General features: G+C 65.4%; 1 protein-coding gene across 2 annotated transcripts in view; it reads left to right on the top strand.

The window, feature by feature from the left end:
* CRISPLD2 (cysteine rich secretory protein LCCL domain containing 2) overlaps window positions 1-11,318 on the top strand; it is a 49,144-nt gene extending 37,826 nt beyond the window's left edge. For both annotated transcript variants that reach the window (XM_070061855.1, XM_070061856.1), the window contains 2 exons: window positions 1,750-1,883; window positions 8,958-11,318. In XM_070061855.1, the coding sequence (XP_069917956.1) occupies window positions 1,750-1,883; window positions 8,958-9,012 (189 nt within the window). In that variant the 3' untranslated portion in view covers window positions 9,013-11,318. The remainder of the gene's footprint in view (window positions 1-1,749; window positions 1,884-8,957) is intronic.
* The last annotated feature ends 2,517 nt before the right edge of the window (window positions 11,319-13,835 follow it).

Here is a 13,835-nt window from a genome sequence, read left to right on the forward strand (position 1 = left end):
GGGGTAAAGTACGGTCGATGTGTTGGGTACATTCACCTAGTGGGGAGCTGGGTCTCCATCAGGTTCTTGTCACGCAAATCTGCGCCCCTGTCCCCTCTGAACCGCGGCCTGGTTGCCCCCCCCCCCCAGTTCCGGCAGCCCCACAGCCCCATCCCCCAGCCCATGTCCAGGGCGTCACTTCTCTTCCCAGCCCCGGGAACCTCCCAGGATTCTCTGTGGCTCCGTCTTGCTTGCTCCAGGAAGGGGCCCTGGCGTGGCTGAGAGGTGGTCCCCGTGGCTGCAGGTAGATCAATGCTGCAGCTCCCCCCCGCCAGCCCCGCCCCAGCCCAGGACCCCCACCTCAGTGAGGTTTACGGTTTTTTTTTTTCCCCCAAAGAAACCTTTTATTTATGTTTTTTTTTTTTTTTTTTGACAGGCAGAGTGGACAGTGAGAGAGAGAGACAGAGAGAAAGGTCTTCCTTTGCTGTTGGTTCACCCTCCAATGGCCGCCGTGGACGGCGCACCGCGCTGATCCGATGGCAGGAGCCAGGTACTTATCCTGGTCTCCCATGGGGTGCAGGGCCCAAGCACTTGGGCCATCCTCCACTGCACTCCCTGGCCACAGCAGAGAGCTGGCCTGGAAGAGGGGCAACCGGGACAGAATCCGGTGCCCCAACCGGGACTAGAACCTGGTGTGCCGGTGCCGCAAGGTGGAGGATTAGCCTAGTGAGCCGCGGCGCCGGCCAAGAATAGAAATTTCTAAGTACAACGTTAGGAATACAGTGATTTTTTTTTCCCACCATTCCCGCCCCCCACCCCCACTCCCGCCCCTCCTCCCCCACTCCTGCCCCTCCTCCTCCTCCCTCTGCCCTCCCCAGTCCCATTCTCTGTTAAGATTCATTTTCGGGCCGGCGCCGCGCTCACTAGGCTAATCCTCCGCCTTGCGGCGCCGGCACACCGGGTTCTAGTCCCGGTCGGGGCGCCGGATTCTGTCCCGGTTGCCCCTCTTCCAGGCCAACCCTCTGCTGTGGCCAGGGAGTGCAGTGGAGGATGGCCCAGGTGCTTGGGCCCTGCACCCCATGGGAGACCAGGAGAAGCACCTGGCTCCTGGCTCCTGCCATCGGATCAGCGCGGTGCGCCGGCCGCAGCGCGCCGGCCGCGGCGGCCATTGGAGGGTGAACCAACGGCAAAGGAAGACCTTTCTCTCTGTCTGTCTCTCTCACTGTCCACTCTGCCTGTCAAAAAAAAAAAAAAAAAAAAAACAACAACAACAACAACAACAAAGATTCATTTTCAGTTGACTTTGTACACAGAAGACCAGCGCTCTGCTAAGTAGAGATGTGAACAGTTTGCCCACATTCACTCACACAGAACTGAAGTTTCACAGTTAATTCTCACAGTGCAGCTCCCTGAGGACAGAGGTGCTGCGTGGGGCGTCCGTGCACAGTGACTCCTGTTGTTGATTTAGCAATTGACACTCTCACGTATGATGGCAGCGGCCACCCGAGGCTATGCAAGCCTTTTGTGACCACAAACTCCAGCAGCATTTACAACAGGGCCAGGAGCAAAGTGGAATTCTCTCCTCCCTGCAGAGAAAAGTACCTCCTCCTCTGACGGCCCCTTCTTTCCGCTGGGCTCTCACAAGGCCGTGCTGCGGGCGGCCGTGTCCTCGGCTCCCCGCCATGCAGGGTGACAGGAGGGCCCTCCCCGGCGGCCGCGGCGCACTCGGGGCCCGGGCGCCCACACTGACCGCGGCCCCTCTGTTTGCAGAGTTCGGGCATCTGCAGGGCGGCCGTGCACGCGGGGGCCGTCGTCGATGAGCTCGGGGGTTACGTGGACGTGATGCCGGTCGACAAGAAGAAGAGCTACGCGGGCTCGCTCAGGAACGGGGTGCAGTCGGAGAGGTAGGGCGGCTTCCCGGGCTGCTCACACGGGGGCTCTGAGCGTCGCGTGCTCGTCTGGGGAATGGGGACAGTTGTCGCGCCTGCCCTCGGGCTGCTGTGGGCCGGCGGCCAGTACTGAGTGGCGTCACTGCAGAGTGCGTGGAGGCCGCCCCTGCTGGCCGCGTGGGGCGCAGCACAGGGGTGCGCAGGCTTCTCCCACTGGGGGTGGGGGCAGATCTTCCGGCCCCGCAGGCGGAGGATTGGCCTATTGAGCCGCGGCGCCGGCCTGGGTATGCCCTTCTAGAATGTTCCTCAGAGAGGGCCCAGGCCTAGTCGGGGCCTAGCCTGCTTTCTGGTCTGCACGCTCACGCTCACGGGCGTCACAGGCCCCGGCGTCCAGGGGCCCGCGTTGCAGTGCTGCGTTGCCTGTCGGGAGCATCACAGGCTCTGAGCAGGCGCCGGCCCTTCCTGAGGCACGGCCCGTCTGTCCGTCGGGGGCACATCCGGGTCTGCTCGGCGACCCCGACAGCTGCCACAGCCGGCAGCTCAGACAGCAGAACCAGTGTCCTCCCGGGGGTGGGCAGGCGGCCGCTCCCAAGACCCCTCCCCTCTCGTGTGTCGTCCCTCTGTGGACTGTGTCCCTCACGTCCTCCTTGGGTCCAGACCCCCGCAGGCTGCACGAGGGCCCCCTCGCAGGACGCATCTCGCCAGTGCAGGTGGCCTGGCCCTGCCCTGTGCCGAGAGGTCGCAGTGATCTCAAAACACCCCATGGTGGTGCCGCCCCTCGGTCGCCTGTAGGGGGCGCTCATAGCAACCATTACCTGGGGGGCAGTAGGGCCACAGGCCCCATGGCCTGGGCAGCTCACTGGGGTAGCCCTTTCTCGGGCACCACGCCCGACCTGCAGGGTTGGAAGCGCTGGGAGTGGCTCAGCAACTCGGGAGTGACGGCCGCTGTTGTGAGCCCAGGGTGCAGGTGCTGAGTGGTGGGCACGGGGCCCACACCCTGGGTGACTGATGTGGCTGGCAGGGCCCGAGCACTGTGCATGCATTGCGGGCCTTCCGAGACCACCCAGGGGGCCGTGAGCCCTCGAGCCCCACACGCAGGCAGGGCTGGGCGGCATCAGGACCCTGCTTCCCTGTTGCTGGCTGGGTCGCCGGGGACGGGCCTGGGCCCCTCCTCTGACACAGGGGCCCGTGTGAGGCTCCGATGGATCCATGTGTGACAGGGCGGGAGTAGGGGCAGTGGGTGGTCTTTGTGGCCGTGGTGTGGCTCCTGAGCTCTGTCCCAACCCTCCAGCCACGCGGTTCCTTCCAGGTGCACTCGTGATGGGCTAGGTGCCAGGACCCAGCGGTGATCAGTTCCCTGGGGTCTCTGCCTGGTGGGACTCGCCCTCTAGCAAGTTCTGAGGCTTTGTCCCCTAGAAAATCCTGCGTATTTCACAAAATGAAGTGAGGAGAGTTGGGGTCCCTGGGGCTGGGCTCCGGGGAGGCGACCCGAGCGTCGCTGCTGCTTCCCGGGCGTGCCAGGCCCTCCTGGCCGTGTTGGGGCCGCGAGCTGGGACCAGCAGGGCTGGGCGTGCAAGGCCCCGGCTCAGGAGCACCTGCCAGTTGCTGGCCCTCCTCCCCGGGGGGCTTGCTGCCTCTCCACAGCGTCCCTGAGCGGGGGTGGATGACGCGGCACCAGGATGCGGGGGGGGCGACGTCAAGGAGGGCAGCGCAGGAGCTGGGAGCGACGGGGCCGGCGTGGTCACAGCCCCTGCTCCCCTGTTCCACGGGACCTCCGTGCTCACTGTGCAAAGCAGGGCGCTGGGAAGTTTCCCCGCTGGGAACCAGGCGTGCACGCAGAGGCCGGCCCTGTCCCCCGCGGAGGCCGGGACCCTGCAGTGTCAGCGACGGCCCCGTGGGAGATGTGAGAGCTGACTGCCCGCGGACGGCTCCAGCCCCTCGGTCAGACACGCACCACGCAGCCTCCCGACAGCCCTGTGGTGGTGGGGGGGGCGCGCTGGTGCACTCCCCCACCCCCACCTGATGGACAGCAGAGGAAGCTGAAGGCTGTCTGCGTGCTCTCGGGTGAGCTGGGAAGTGGATGAGTGCCAGCTCGGGTGTTGTCCGACGCGGGAACGGGGTTTTGTGTTTGTTTTGTGTGTGTGCGCTAAGATCTATCCATTTGAAGGGCAGAGTTAGAGGGAGAGATCTTTCATCTGCTGGTTCACTCGTCAGGTGGCTGCGCGGCCAGGGCGGGGTCAGGCAAACCCCAGAGCCAGGAGCTGCATGTGGGCCTCCCACGTGGTGCAGGGCCCAGGCACTTGCGCCATCCCCTGCTGCTGTCCCTGGTGCGTTAGCGGGAGCTGGATCGGAAGTGGAGCAGCCGGGACATGAACCGGAGCCCACATGGGACGCTGGTGTCACAGGCGGCGGCGTTACCTGCTGCACCGCAACACCGGTGCCGGGACTGGTTTTAGAGAGGCTTCCAGGCAGCTGGGACACACGCCGCGGTGACAGCTCCTGGACCTCCTGGTGTCCGCACGTGGCTGTGTGCAGAGCTGTGTGGGGGCGCACGGCTGTCCCAGGGTGAGCTCACGCGTCGCTTACGGGCGGCTCCTTCGAGAGGCACCACCGCGGGGCTGTGGCCGTGGCTGGGAAGCCAGCAGGTGTATCCTGTGTGCCACACGCAGGCTTCGCCAGTTCCTGGTGGCTGAGGAGAAGAGAGACAGCAGAGAGACTTAGAATTCGTGTTCTTTAACCCGACACATCCATGATGTCATCATTTGAAACAGAGAAGCGGTTAGTGAGACTTCCACGCTCTTTCCTAGTTTGTTCGGGACGAACTCTGACTTGGTCTGTTTTCCTCGGACAAGCCCCTCCCGGGTGCTTGGTGGCTGCCCGTGGCAGGGGCCACTCCGGGAGTCTGAAGGCGTGGGTGACTGGACGTCTCCGTGCGTGTGCAGAGATCCTGGGAGGCGGCAAGTGTGGGGCAGTGATCCTCAGAGCTCGTGGGCTCCGCACCGGCCGCCACGCCAGGCTGCTCCTGGGCTCCGGGGTCCTGCCCATAACCAGCGTTTCTCAGCCTCTCTGCACGCTCGCCCAGCTAGCCCCGCCCCCAGCCCAGTGGCCCCGCTTTGTCCATTAGGAGGGGGCCGCACAGAGAGGTTGGGTCCCTTGTGCGGTCACCCAGGTGACGGGGGAACAGCCGGGACATGAACCCAGGCCACCTGCCCCGAGATCAGCTCCTGGAAGCAGCACCCCGACTCCTTCTACCCGGACAAGCCACTGCCGTGGGGCGCAGACCTCCCGAGGAGGGGCCGGGGCGGGCCTGCAGGCTTAGCGCCGGTTCCTGGCTTTAGACGTTTCCAGAGTGGAGAACCAGAGCCCCGCACAGTGCCTGCTCTTGCAGCCGCTCGCCGCCCCCAGGGGCTCGCAGCACGCACAGGCGTCGGCGCAGGCGTGTGGCACCGTCCTCTGAAACTGCGCTACCGTCAGAGGTGCCGTGGGCTTCACAGTCAGCTGAGGAGGCCCAGCAGCCCCGGGCTGGGCTCCGGGCAGGACGACCCTCGTGCCGCCCGCGCAGCCCGCGTGGGCCACCCTGGGACCCAGGCAGGACGACCCTCGTGCCGCCCGCGTGGGCCACCCTGGGACCCAGGCAGGACGACCCTCGTGCAGCCCGCGTGGGCCACCCTGGGACCCAGGCGGGACCTGCGGCTGCCTCAGCTGAGGAGCCCCTGCCAGTCGCTGCCCCCGGCCCCGGGCGGGCTCGCCGCCTCTCCGCGGTGTCCCGGGGAGGGCTCCTGTAGGAACACAGCAGGCAGATGCGTGGACTGGGCCCAGAGGCATGGACTTCCCAGCCGGGCTCCTGCTGCTGAGACTGACCTGTGTCCACCGGGCCTTGAGTTTCCTGGAAGACTGGTAGAGTGGGAGATGCTGGGGCGGGGTTGAATCCTTTAAACAAAACAGCCTCATGCACACACACATACACGCACATAGATACAGTCACACAGACACACGCAGATACACACAGACACACATGGACACACACAGATACACACAGACACGTGCACACACGCAGATACACACAGACACACATGCACACACGCAGATACACACAGATACACGTGCACACACGCAGATACACACAGACACATGTGCACACACGCAGATACATACAGACACACGTGCACACACGCAGATACACAGGCACATGCACACATGCACACACGCAGATACACACAGATACACGTGCACACAGAAACACACAGAGACAGATAATACACACGTGTACACAGACACAGGTGTACACAGATACACAGGTATAGGCACACACGTGCACACACAGATGCACACACACAGACACACAGATACTAGACACGTCTGGTCTGGCCGACAGCCCCAGTGGCTCCCTTGTCCCCTGGCTGCGGGGGGCTGTGAGTGTGAGGACCCACTGCCCACCTGCAGGGTCTCCAGCCCAGGGTGAGTCCAGTGGGCTGTGAAGCCCCGAGACCTTGCAGACACGGGGCCTGGCCACTGTGCAGAGAGCTGGGGGCTGCAGAAGCCTGGGGCTCCTGCCGCCCTGAGGACGGGGCAGGGCCCTGGGGTGTGAGCTGTCCAGTGAGCAGTAGGCCAGCCAGGTCGTCTCAGCCCCAGGCAGCCGCTGTCCGCCGCCTCCTGGCCCGCCAGGAGCCGCTGGCCTGCGTCCGGCCGCCTGCTGGCTCTTGGCTTCTCTTCACAGCCGCTCTCTGGGAGTGCTCCCATCTGATACACGCTTCGAAAGTTCAACCCCGGGGTAGCCAAGTGCACAAAGCTGCCATGGGGGAGGCCGACAAACAACCAGGGATTCCACACGGCCGAGGCTTGTGCGTGTGCCCGGGCTGCCTGCCTAGTGCGGGAGCCTCCAATTCGGGGTCTCAGACCCCAGCCCTGAGGGGGTCGTGGTAACAAGTCCCGCCGGAGCTGTGCTCGTCCGCCGCGCTGTGCAGCCAACACACTGCCCAGAAACGGTCAGCCTGAGTCTCTGGATGCCCTTCCCCGGGGCCAGCATGGAGCCTGGACCCCGAGTCCCCGGGAGTGCTCCCTGGGCGTCGGCTCTGCGATGTGCGGTCTGGCAGCCGCCGTCTGTCCATTGGGCCAGCACTGCCACTGCTCAGCTTTCCCCGGGCTGCCTGTGCTCAGACGGGAAGTTTTGATAGTTAGAGGAGGGGAGGCAGAGAGAGAGAGGGTGGAGGTCTTCCATCTACTGGTTCACTCCCCAGATGGCTGCAATGGCTGGAGCTGGGCTGATCTGAAGCCAGGAGCCTCCTCCAGGTCTCCCATGTGTGTGCAGGGGCCCAAGCACTTGGGCCATCTTCTACTGCTTTCCCAGGCCACAGCAGAGAGCTGGATGGGAAGTGGAGCAGCCGGGACTTGAACCAGCGCCCATGTGGGATGCCGGTACTGCAGGCGGCAGCTTTACCCGCTACACCACAGCGCCGGCCCCCAGAGCCCCTTTGTACCACGCACCTGGCACAAATGCAGAGCGTCACTGGCATTCGGCAGGCGGCGTGTGTGTGCTTCCCAGCTCCACACGCTCACCGCCGCAGCCAGGACCGATGGTGCTGGCTTGGGCGTAGACACGTGGGTCAGGAAAGCACCCATCACGCTGACAGCCGGGGGTTTCAGCCGGAGTCCACGGTCAGCGGGCGGAGTAGGGTCCCCACAGTGGCGCCGGGACAGCCAGACATGGGCAAGCAGAACTTGGAGCCGGGGCCTCTGCCTCACGGCGGCTGCAAGCGTGGACTCCACGTGGACTGTAGGCCTGTGTGTGAGAGCCGGACACGCCAGCCCAGCAGCGAAGACACGCATGTGCCCTGAGTCCAGCCGCCGTCCGCGCAGGCCCCGGGAGGCAGCGGGAGTGGCTGCAGTCCCGGGTCCCCGCCACCCACGTGGGGGGCCTGGGGTGAGCTCCCAGCCAGGGGCCAGTGCGGGTTTTTGGGGAGTGACCGAGCGGATGGAAGCCCTGTTGGTCTGTCCTGACCAACAACAAGTAGAAAAACCTCACGGGACAGCAAACTTAAATACTCACAGCCTTGAGTCAGGCAATGGTTTTCAGATGCAATGCCAGAGTGTAATTCAAGTGGAAAAAAAAAAAGAGAAACTGGGTTCAATCACAACTTGGAGCATTTATGCCGTAGCAGTGAGCATTAGGAAAACAGAGATGGGTCCCGCCTGGGAGAGCGCCTCTGCGGGCTGTGTCCAGGAAGGCATCTCTGGGGTGTGCGCCCAGCCCCCTGCAGCCCAGCGTTAAGGCGGAGAGCCCTGCTCGAAGCCAGCGGGGGCCTAAGGGCGCCGGGCGCCGTGAGTCGCCGGAGAAGGGAGATCCCAGCCACGGCGACTGCGGCCACGGCAGGCTCCCGAGGGGTGGGCGGGTCCCACGTGGGCCGTCCCTGTGCCACGACCTCCCCGAGCCGCACAAAGGAGGTGGCACTGGCACACGTTCCAGCCCCGACTGCCGCACATGGGGCCGCCTCCTGCGTGGCTCTCCGTGAAGTTTCCAGCACAGAGAGCAGGGGGCCGGGGGACACCCTGCGGGTGACCGAAATCCTCTCGGCCTGGGTGGCAGAGGCGGTTGTCCAGTCCCACGCGGGCTTTAGAACCAGGGGTCGTGCACGTGAGAGGGGGCGGCCCTGGGGCACCGCCCTTGGCCGGCTGCAGCACCTGCTTCCTTGGTGCCAAGCGCTTCCTGCCCCCAGCAGTGGGTCACCGCTGCCTGCTGCCTCTCACTGCTCACCTGTACACCAAGGAAGGTGAGCGGCAGAGCGCTCGCCCAGCCGGCCGGTGCCGAGCCCTGACGCTCAGCCTGTTGAGTGAGCCGCGTTGGTGCGGGACAAGACAGGTGGCACAGAGCGGGCTGGTGGAAGCCTTGGGCGGTGAGCCCGACTCTCACGGGCCAGGGCTGGTGCCGCGGTGAGACGTAGCCTCGGCACCCTGACCTGCCCCGCTGAGGCTCGCCAGCCAACGGCCCCCTGCCGTGGGAGGACCCTGGGCCTTGGCTGTGCTCCTGACCCCCCGCCCCCATCCCTACCGCGGCCCCGGTCCCTCGGTAACACACTCTCCCTTCTCTTTCAGCCTGAGCGCGCCTGGGGACGGCAAGGCCTTCCGGATCTTTGCGGTCAGGCAGTGAAGTCCAGCACCAGGCGCTGGGGCACGTCCTGCACAGGACTTCGGGGTTCTGCTTGTTACTTTACAGCGCTGGGTGGGTGTGGGTGGGAATCTGGACGGTCAGGAGCCCTGTGAGTGGAGTCCGACGTCTCGTCCCTCTGTGGTCCCTGGTGAGGTGTCGTCTTGGGCCTCGGGTCTTGGCTGCAGGACTGGTGCCCCGTCCCGCCGGCGGTCTCCCTCGGGGACCCCGACCCGTCTCTCAGAGCTCGCTGCCGAGTGCTCTCTTGGTGGTGGACGGAGGGGGAGGCCCACACAGCTCCCCCAGCGAGGCGTCCAGGGCCGCAGGGGCAGCGGGAGGAGACACAGATTGAGCTTCAGGAATGGAGCGAACGGACTTATTTAAAAACAAAAGCCGCGGTCCTTCCCTGCCCCGGAGAAAACTGGGCTCGATGTTTGCTGGTCAAACGGCCGGGGCGGGAGAGGCCCAAGCGCCCTGGCAGGCGCTGGCGCGGTGCCCCAAGCAGGCCGGTCCTGCACCCAGCAGTGCTGGCTCAGCAGAGCCCCGGGACCCCGCGCGCTGTGTGGCCACGACGTTTGGTCCCATCGAGGACCGAGGATCGGGATCCTCTCTGCTCCCTCTGCGGCTGCCCTGCAAGTGCTGTGCTTTGCCGCCCACGTTCTCGGGGCTCCTGGTCTCCCCCGGGTCCGCCGAGCCGGCTGAGACGGCGGAGAAGGCTGCTCTGTGGCTGGTCTTTGGGAAGCCGACCGAGCGCGCAGCCTCCCCGGGCGGGCAGGCGTTGGGTGACCTATTTTTCAGGGGTGGGAGGACCGGATTCCTGGGCGCATTCCTCACTGAGGTTCGCGGCTCTGTCTGGTTGTGAAACCCACGGCGGCGCCTGGGCAGCGCGAGAGGGGGACCCTGGCAGGACCGCAGTTCCTGTTTGTGTGGCTGGCTCCTGCCCGCGGCTCCCCTCCCCACGGCTCCGGGAGCGCCGTGTCTCTGGCTTCCATCACTTCGCGAAAGCTCTGCCGAAGCCAGGAGTTTGCCTGGTGACGTGAACGCCCCGGCTGTAGATGGCTCTGCAGGAGCTATGACTCAGCCGGTGTCCCCCGCCGGGCTGGCCCGCCTGTCCCCCTCTCCACGCCGGCTCCCCGTGCGTGCGAGCTCCCTGACGAAGCACTTTCAAGGTCAAAGACGCGCCTGGAGCAGCTCTGCCTGGAGGCCTCTCCGCTTCATTGCGTCCCCGACTCTGGGTGATGGGCAGGTGGCGCTCTCTAGGCCCTGATGTCGAGTGCCGAAGGTCGGAGGGGAAAAGCGTGTGCACCCCCACCCTCCCCGCGACGTCTCGGGGCTGGAGTGGCGCAGCCTGTGACAAGCCGCGTCGAGGCCGCCACGGGGTCTTCAGGAGTCCTGAGCCGCCGGGGCTGGCTCCCAGGGGGCTCCTTTCTGGAACTCCCAGGGTTTGCCCGGGGCTGGCATGGTGCAGTGAGCTAAGCTCCTGCCTATGACACCTGCACCCCGAGTCGGGGCGCCAGTTCGAGTCCCAGCTGCCCGCTTCCCAGCCGGCTCCCTGCTAAGGTGCCCGGGCAGCAGCAGGAGGTAGCCCGAGTGCTCGGGTCCCTGCCACCCTTGTGGGAGACCCAGAGGGAGTTGCGGGCTCCTGGCTTTGGCCCGGCACGGCCCTGGCCGTTGGCAGCCATTGGGGAGAGTGAGCCCCTGGAAGGAAGCCCTCGTTCCCACCCCGTCTCTCCCTCCCTCCCTCTCTGTCACTCCGCCTTTCAAATAATTGAAAAATAAGTTACAGCCCCCAAGCTCCTAGAGCTGTCACCCAGGCCCGGGAGCAGGAGGGGCGGCCTCGCCCACAGCCGGCCTGGCCATTTCCGTCGGCACGAACGTTTCGCAGTCGGAGCCATTTTTCTTCGGAAGACAGAAACAAGACTACAAAGGAGAAGCCCCTGTCAGCAGGCCGCCCCTCCATCTGCGGTCCCGGCGGCCTCAGCCCCCCCCCCCCACCTGCCCTGCGTTTACAGCAAGGTGGGGGCGCGAGGCCGAAGGGCAGCTCGCAGGGGGTGGGCGGAGAGCACCTGCCGGGCCCTTGGGCCGGGCTCGCTCAGCCCGCCGTCCGCCTGCCTTTTCTCTATGAAAAATGCCGTCTTCCCGCTTGCTGTGTGCCGGAGCTGGTTGTACGTGTGTGCGTGCGCTCGGCGTGAGCAGGGGCCCCGCTGTCGCCGTCGGCGCAGTGCAGCCGGGCGCGTTTCTGCCGTGTCTGTAACATGTCTATGAGGAACAAGTCCCAACCGTTTGTGAAATAAAACCTCTGAAACCTACTGCAGACTCTGCTCTCTGTGTCCGGCAGGGGCCGGGGGCGGGACAGCGGCCATGGGGGGTGCACCAGTGCAGGCAGAGTCCGGCTCCCGGGGGCTGGGGCAGGGCCTGCCCCCGCGCGTCTCAGGAGCCCCTGGCGCTGCGGGTGCCGCTGGCCCCCAGGTCACACTGCGCGCGGATGGGTCAAGTTCCTGCTCCCCCTGTTCTAACCTGCTCGGGTTCCTATAACAAACCCCAGCGATCTACGTCCCAGGTCTGCGTCCTCGGAGGCCTCTCCCCGGTCTGCAGGCGGCCGTTGCGTGTCCTCACCCGGGCTGCTCTCCGGGCGTGGGCAGCCCTGGGGTTGGTCTCCTTTTAAGGGCACAGGTGGTGGCGGCTTCAGGCCCACCCTTAGAGCCCATTTAGCTGTAATCGCCGCCTCCACAGTGACGTCCAAATGCATCCACGTCGGAGCCGGGAGTCAGGCCGTGACAGGCTCCCTCCTCCAGGCCGCGGCCCCAGGCTGCCCCGCCTCCTCCATGGCCACGTGGTCTCCTGTTCCAGGGCACGGGGCTCCCTCCTCCCAGGCCCACCGTGTTGGTCGGCTTTTTGCCACTACAGTGAAATCGCCCAGATGAGCCGCCCACGGAGGGAGACTTGCCTGGCTCATGGTTCTGGAGCTTCAGTTGCGCGATGAGGCAGCCGCACGGCTGGGCTTCTGAGGAGGGTGGTGGGCCTCTCGTGGGGCAGGGAGCTCGTGGCGAGCCGGGCAGGAGCGAGTGCACACGGGGCCCAACCCGGCTGTTAGAACCGCTCAGCTCGCCAGTTAGCGGCTCACGCACTCCCCGGGGCTGTCGGCCTCCCACACGGCTCTGCCTGTGAGCGCCGTACTTGGATTATTCTACACTCTCAGTACCATCAGCTTAAAAAGGCTTACTCCGGGGCCAGTGCTGTGGCACAGTGGCTAGGCCACTGCCTGCGGTGCCACCATCCCGTGTGGGCTCCGGTTCAAGTCCGGGCTGCTCCACTTCTGATCCAGCTCCCTGCTGTGGCCTGGGAAGGCAGCAGGGAGGGGGAGGGGATGTTGGTCCTAGTGCTTGGGCCCCTGCACCCTTGTGGGAGGACTGGATGGAGCTCCTGGCTCCTGGCTTTGGCCTGGCCCAGCCCCGGCTGATGCAGCCTTTTGGGGAGTGAGCCAGTGGATGGAAGACCTCCCTCCCTCCCTCCCTCCCTCACTCTCCCTTTCAAATAAGATAAAATGCTTTTTATGTTTACTTAATTTTTTCTTTGTTTACTTGGGTCACAGTCCCATCCACTGGTTCACTGGCCCAGAGGCTGGAGCTGGGCTGGGCTGGGCCGGGCTGGGCTGGGCCGGGCCAGGCCGGGCCAGGCCGGGCCAGGCCGGCTCTGGAGCTGGGGAGTCTGGGTCTCCCTTGTGAGTGGCAGGGACCCAGATGCTGAGCCCTCACTGCTGCCCCCCAGCGGCCACACTGAGAAGCTGCAGCCGGGAGCCAGAGCCTGAGCTGCAGGACGCAGGGGTCTTAGCTGGTGGGGAAAGGCCCACGCCGGCGACTTCAGCCGGTGATCAGAGGCACACAGCCCACTGTCGCGGCCTCACCACGAGGCTCCTGCCTTGCCTTTCCCACTGTGGTGGGACGGTTTTCCTCTGCAGTAAACATAACACAGAAGTGCTAAGGTTGCAGGGTTGGGTGACAATGACCGATGCTTCGTGTGTTGCGTCCGCGGGACGGGGCTTGGGGGGGCTCCCCTCCTGCCTCCCGCCCTCAGCATCTGCGCCATCCCTGCCTGCTTCTCACCCCCCAGGACCCCACCATCCCGCGCCCCCGCCTGCCCTGGGGCTGCCGGCCTTGAAGTTGCCACGGCAGCCACGGAGGTGGAGATGGGGTATGATTGGGCGGGGGCCTGCCAGCCCTGTGTTAATTTTGGGCCAGATACTGTGGCTCCCCCAAGGACCCGCTGAGCACAGGGCGCCCCCAAGGGGCCACAGACAGGGAGCGCGGCCTTCCCTCCTCCCAGCCCTGGTACCTGGGACAGCGCCGCGTGGAGCTACATCACAGCCCCCCCACCCCAGCTGGCGCCTGACCAGGAGGGGAGGGGGGCTGGGCCGTGCTGGCTGTGGGCAGCTCTAAAGCGGGGGTTCTCAGGCCCCCAGACCTGCAGCATCCCGATCCCACGGGGCCCTTGTTAGGAATGCAGACCCCCTGGCCCCACCCTAGTGCCACTGAGCCCAGGCCCCCAGCATTCCTGGTGCGCTCTGTCGGACGCTGTCCACCCTGAGGACAGCGGGTGGGCGTGACTCCAGGGCAGGAGCTCGGCGAGTCCGGGCTGCCTGGCCCACGTCTCCGCCAGCTCTGGTCCTGTCTTCCTGGTCACAGGACAGCGCCATGCCGCTCGCTGTCCCCAACTGGAGGCAGGAAGAGGGTGGGAGCGGGGGGGACCTCCTCACACTTTCTTTCTCGCGTGAGAAAAGCTTTGCCAGTGTCACCCAGCAGCCTGCCCTGTGTCCCTGGCACCCAAAT

The sequence above is a fragment of the Oryctolagus cuniculus genome, chromosome 18, assembly GCF_964237555.1.
Source record: "Oryctolagus cuniculus chromosome 18, mOryCun1.1, whole genome shotgun sequence".
In the NCBI taxonomy this organism is placed as follows: Eukaryota; Metazoa; Chordata; class Mammalia; order Lagomorpha; family Leporidae; genus Oryctolagus; species Oryctolagus cuniculus.